Genomic DNA, 4,840 nt, shown 5'->3' on the forward strand with positions numbered 1-4,840 from the left:
ATCATTTCTTTTTTTATATATTATATAATATCTAAAGTATTTGTATATTTTTGTAAGGATAAAGAGATCAGTTAGATATAGAATAGTAGCAGTCTATTCATTTCAAGACTAATCCTTGCTATTCCAAAGATCTAGCAAGGTCCTAGAAGTTAAATACTAAGAAGGATCTGAGTTATTAATGTCACGACCGTTACACTGAGAATATGTAGATATACTGTTGGCAATCCCGCTATAGATACAGGGGTTATCTATGACAAGTTTAATTAAAAATCTTAACAAAACTATTAATAAAAACTTTACATCCTATTATATTTTTAATATTATATTATTTATAAAGTATTAATAATATACAGTGAGAAAGATTAATTATATTTTAATAAATTCTTTTTTTAGATGTACTTTATTTTTTATTTGTTATATTAATTTAATAAAAAAACTAAATATAATCTAAATAGTAATAGTAATATTAAATAATACTATTAATCTATCTGTAATTTTGAAATAAACTAACTATTTTTAAATAAAAGAAAATAAAAAAATAGAATTTTTATTATATTAAAAAGTCGTCTGTACTGCCGCTACTCTTATTAGTCAGTCTATTTATTTTAAAACTAATTCTTAGTATTCCGAAGGTCTAGTAAGATCCTAAAAGTTAATATTGAAGAAGATCAGAGTTATTAATATTACAACTGTTATGCTGAGAATGCGTAGGTATACTGTTGGCAATCCGCTATAAATACAGGGGTTATCTATAACACCTGTCACATCCCTCATCTGCAACCACGCAACTTTCTGCCACTCGCCGGCTCTGTGCTCTGGCTTCTCCTCTACTTGATCAAAATATTGCGAAGATGGCAATATACTTCTCAGAAATATAGAGCATCCGCCCATGGGACATCAAGCAGACCGAAGACCCATCCATCTATCCAAGTCAACCACATTGGCTACCTAAAACGTAGTATCTCCCCGACCCACAGTTTGGCGACTACACCATACGTTTGTGGAGTTTGAACGACGTGTTGTATGATCGATGCTACACATCAATCACCCGCCGCACCCAACAAACCATCTCAGCCCACTCCGGGGGAGTATCACTCTCAGCCCTCATGCGACTCAAAACACTCGAGATCAACTGTTTGCCTGCTCCTGAGATGAACCATACATGCGAATCCAAGTGTAAAGTCAATCCATAAAACATGAGAAGAATGTGTGCGGTCCATTCTCCTTGCCCGCAAAGATCCAAAAAGGCTTTGCTGACCCAGAGGGGCCAGACGACGCCATGGCGATGTGCGGGCCATGAATCCAAGATCCAAAGGTTGAGATCGCATGCGCGCTGATACTCGTCTCGCAACGACGGTTCAGGGTCACCCCGTTCGATCACGTTTCGAACGTGATGCAATCTTGCTTGGAGCTCACTGTACAGCTGGTTGGTTAGCATAGGATAGAGTGAGCGGTTAAGGCTGGCTAGTTTACCTATGTAGGAGTGATACCTCGGCCCTTTTATTCAATCTAATGAAATGGTTAGTGACAAAATTATGGCAGTGTAAGTGCAGACGAGAAACCAAGGAACCTGCACAATATGTAAGAACCGACCGTTGTTGATGGACCATCTCAGGCCTGATTGGAAGATCACGACGCAACCAATAATCAAAGCTGCAGTGGTTCTGATCTTGATATATATGCGTGTACATGATGGCGCAACCTTCCAGAGCCGAGCGAATGCTCTGCACCGTGTCTAATGTGTATCCCTGCTTCTCCACACTTTGTTGCCCAGCGACACTGTTGCCGCAGACCACCGGGTAAGCAGTTATAAGGAGAAGAATGAGGGCCGAGCCCGCGAATTTGGCCTCCAGGCCATCGTCCAGACCAGCAGCTAGTTCCTCTCGTAACCCTGTCGTCGCCGCGATTTGATAGGTCAAGGAAACGCCAGTCCAGTGTGTTCGCTGCTCCGGATGGACATATGCCAGATGCAGCGCCGCAACAGCTAGCAGGCCGTCCATCACGAATGCCTGCGTGGTGGCAACCCGGGGTATGTCCATCTGCCAGAATTGGAGGTCCAGGTCGTCGTTCGCTAAGGAGGGGGCTGTGACCATTAGCGCATGATGGAATAGATGCATTTCATGCAGTCTCGAATGCGTTCTGGCACTGGAGGCTTGACTTTCGCTGTGAATAGTATCAAGATGGGTATGTGTGTTCTTATGGTTGCCTCCTGCATTGCTGTTGTCTCTGCGGTTGTTGTCAGGGGTACACGGCGACGGCAGGACCGGCCTGTCTCTTAACGGGGCGTCAGAAGCGACTCTCCTCTGTGCGACTATGAGATACGTGCAATCCTGTCCTCGGATCAGGCACCGGGTGCAGGATGGTCGCTTTTCATCACACTATTGCAAGTTCAGGTCAGAATTAGATCGGCAAGAACCGAGCATAGATGAAACCATGACTTTCATGCGCAGTGGAACAAGCAAACGAACAAATAATATAGAGAACAATGGATAAATAAGAAGCAGAGCAATCAGGTTAACATTGATATTAAGGGCTGAGCTAACCTTGACATGACAGCGCTTACATGGTGCACAGCCGTACCGGGATTTTCGATGGGAGCGGCGTGGTTTATTCAAGAGATGCATGAAAACGAATTTTGCGCGAACCGGGGCCGTCAGATACGCTTTACCCTGTGGAGTTTTCCATTCGACACATGAACAGACACGGGGTCAAAAAAGGTGGGTAGGGGACGGACAACTGCGGCTGGCTTTTTCTGTGCGAATACGCTGTGGAGACTGGCGGGTCGGCTGTGACTTGCCGAGAGAGTTCTGCGGTGACGAAGTCTGCACCAATCACCAACCCCTAAGTACGCTATGGAGCCCTACCGTGGAATGCTTCCGCGCCAATCATATCAGTTCGAGTACGTAGTGGGTCGTTTCCAGTCCTGAGAATCCATTCAAATATAGATGCATCAAGCAGTTCTTCCTGCCCCAATACCAATGACAATGAAGAAGAGTTTTCATCTTAGATAGATCCGTGAATTATAAGAGCCAATCCCTACCGGAACTGCGTAGAAGCCGAGTTATGGTACCAAGCGAAGTTTATATAAAGATGGGTATAAAAGCAATGTAGGCCACCTTCTCAAGCCTCAAAATAACAGTTTTCCTATTTTCATGCTTCATGGCCCTTCGTCCGATAGATTTGATCACCCATATGATAAGAAACAGTCACCCCCACGTCGACATTCTTCTGCCACTTCTGAAATGTCTTCGGACACCGTGAATTTATACGGAAACTATGTGCCATCCAAGATAGCAGCTATCGTTCTTGCAGCCATCTTCTTAGTCCTGACTGTGCTGCATCTGTGGAGGATTGTGAGAACAAAACACTGGTTCGGACTCGCTACTGTGGTTGGCGGACTTTGTATGTATACACGCTTTCTCGCTCTGTCCCTCCTAGATGTTGTCCCTGAGGCTAATCAAGTTGCGGTTGCCTCGATCAGTCGAAGTCGTTGGCCTTGTAGCTCGAGCTTACTCCCAACACGATGTCTCTTCCAAGGGCCCATATATCATCCAAGTCCTCTTGATTCTACTGGCCCCAATCATCTTCTCCGCCGCCATCTACATGTTCCTTGGCCGTCTAATCCGGGCTACGGGCCATGAGGAGCTCTCCTTCATCCGCATCAACATCCTGACCAAGCTCTTCGTCCTAGGCGATATCATCTGCTTCTTCATTCAAGCCACTGGCGCTGGCAAGCTTGTCAATGCAGATACCTCCTCCGCGAAGAATTCCGCCCAGACCACAATCCTCGTCGGTCTGGGTCTGCAGGTAGTCTTTTTCCTCATCTTCGCTCTCTGCGCGATCGTCTTCCACGCCCGTGTCTCCAGGCCGGAAAACAAGATGAATGTCAATCCTGCCCTTCGCCTAAACTGGGTGCTATTCTCACTCTATTTTGCCAGCGCCATGATCGTCATCCGGAATATCTACCGTCTGATCGAGTACAAAATGGGGGAGTCGGGCTACTTGCAGATGCATGAATGGCCGGCATACGCGTTCGATGTAGCTCTTATGGCTTGTATGATGCTGGCCAGCCTGTTTTGGTATTCTACTAACACAAAAGGGGCGCGGGTTTCGGGGTCCTATCCTTTGGTTGAGCAGGACGTATGATATCGCTCTGTATGCTTGGTTTTGTCTTCACTGCCGTCCTCTTTTTCTTCCTCTCTTATTCGTCCTGCCTTCCTTTTCTTTTCTTAACCTTTCTCTTCTTTTGGCTTTGATGTTATCATCATGGCTAGCACTCTGATTCTGGCTAGAATTGGCGGACCCAGTACCCACTTACCTTTCTTTTCCCTTCTTCTTTCGTATAATATGTACTCTGCGTGATAATGAAGCCCTGCCCCTGGCTTGACAGCTGATTCCCTTCTCCAGATCGAGTTTCCTCTTCCACTGTGTATCATTGATATAATAGGTGCAAGCAGCAGCTGGCTTAATGCATTTATAGTTGAAAGAGTAAAATTCTAAGCTGTTTAGTGGCAGGTAACAGGTGGTGGGTCCAGAGGCAGTACCTCAATAGATACCGAGCTTGGAAATATATGGGACCTAATCAAAAGGGGTTATCCCATTGAAGGTTGAATGTGATTAGAGTGGGACTTTCCGCTATGATTTAATTAGCTGAAGGGACAGCAGAGGGGGGTTTAATATTATTGATTTTATATATAAAGTAGTATTAAATAGAAAAAAGATTAGATGCTAAGAATTTTACTGTTTATATAAAATATACTTAATTATCTATAGTCTAAATCTTAGTATAATTTATAAAGTTTTAAAGTTTTTATTATGATTTAAGTTTAATAAGTTTTTT

The 4,840-nt window shown here is 44.1% G+C and overlaps 2 protein-coding genes across 2 annotated transcripts; one reads left to right on the top strand and one right to left on the bottom strand.

The window, feature by feature from the left end:
* Nucleotides 1-717: 717 nt before the first annotated feature.
* ASPACDRAFT_1860814 (Zn(II)2Cys6 transcription factor domain-containing protein) lies at nt 718-2,708 on the bottom strand. The gene is made up of 4 exons (XM_020197772.1): nt 2,544-2,708; nt 1,594-2,378; nt 1,474-1,509; nt 718-1,415 (listed from the first exon to the last, which is right to left on the bottom strand). Exons 1-4 carry the CDS (start codon nt 2,622-2,624, stop codon nt 1,034-1,036), a joined length of 1,284 nt encoding a protein of 427 aa, XP_020050941.1. The 5' UTR covers nt 2,625-2,708; the 3' UTR covers nt 718-1,033.
* Nucleotides 2,709-3,242: 534 nt separating this feature from the next.
* ASPACDRAFT_37692 (RTA1 domain-containing protein) lies at nt 3,243-4,146 on the top strand (the record flags this gene model as incomplete). The annotated part of the gene is made up of 2 exons (XM_020200327.1): nt 3,243-3,402; nt 3,482-4,146. The coding sequence occupies 2 exons, from the start codon at nt 3,243-3,245 to the stop codon at nt 4,144-4,146; spliced, it is 825 nt and encodes a 274-aa protein (XP_020050942.1).
* Nucleotides 4,147-4,840: the final 694 nt, after the last annotated feature.

This window comes from Aspergillus aculeatus (genome assembly GCF_001890905.1).
Source record: "Aspergillus aculeatus ATCC 16872 unplaced genomic scaffold ASPACscaffold_40, whole genome shotgun sequence".
Classification (NCBI taxonomy): Eukaryota; Fungi; Ascomycota; class Eurotiomycetes; order Eurotiales; family Aspergillaceae; genus Aspergillus; species Aspergillus aculeatus.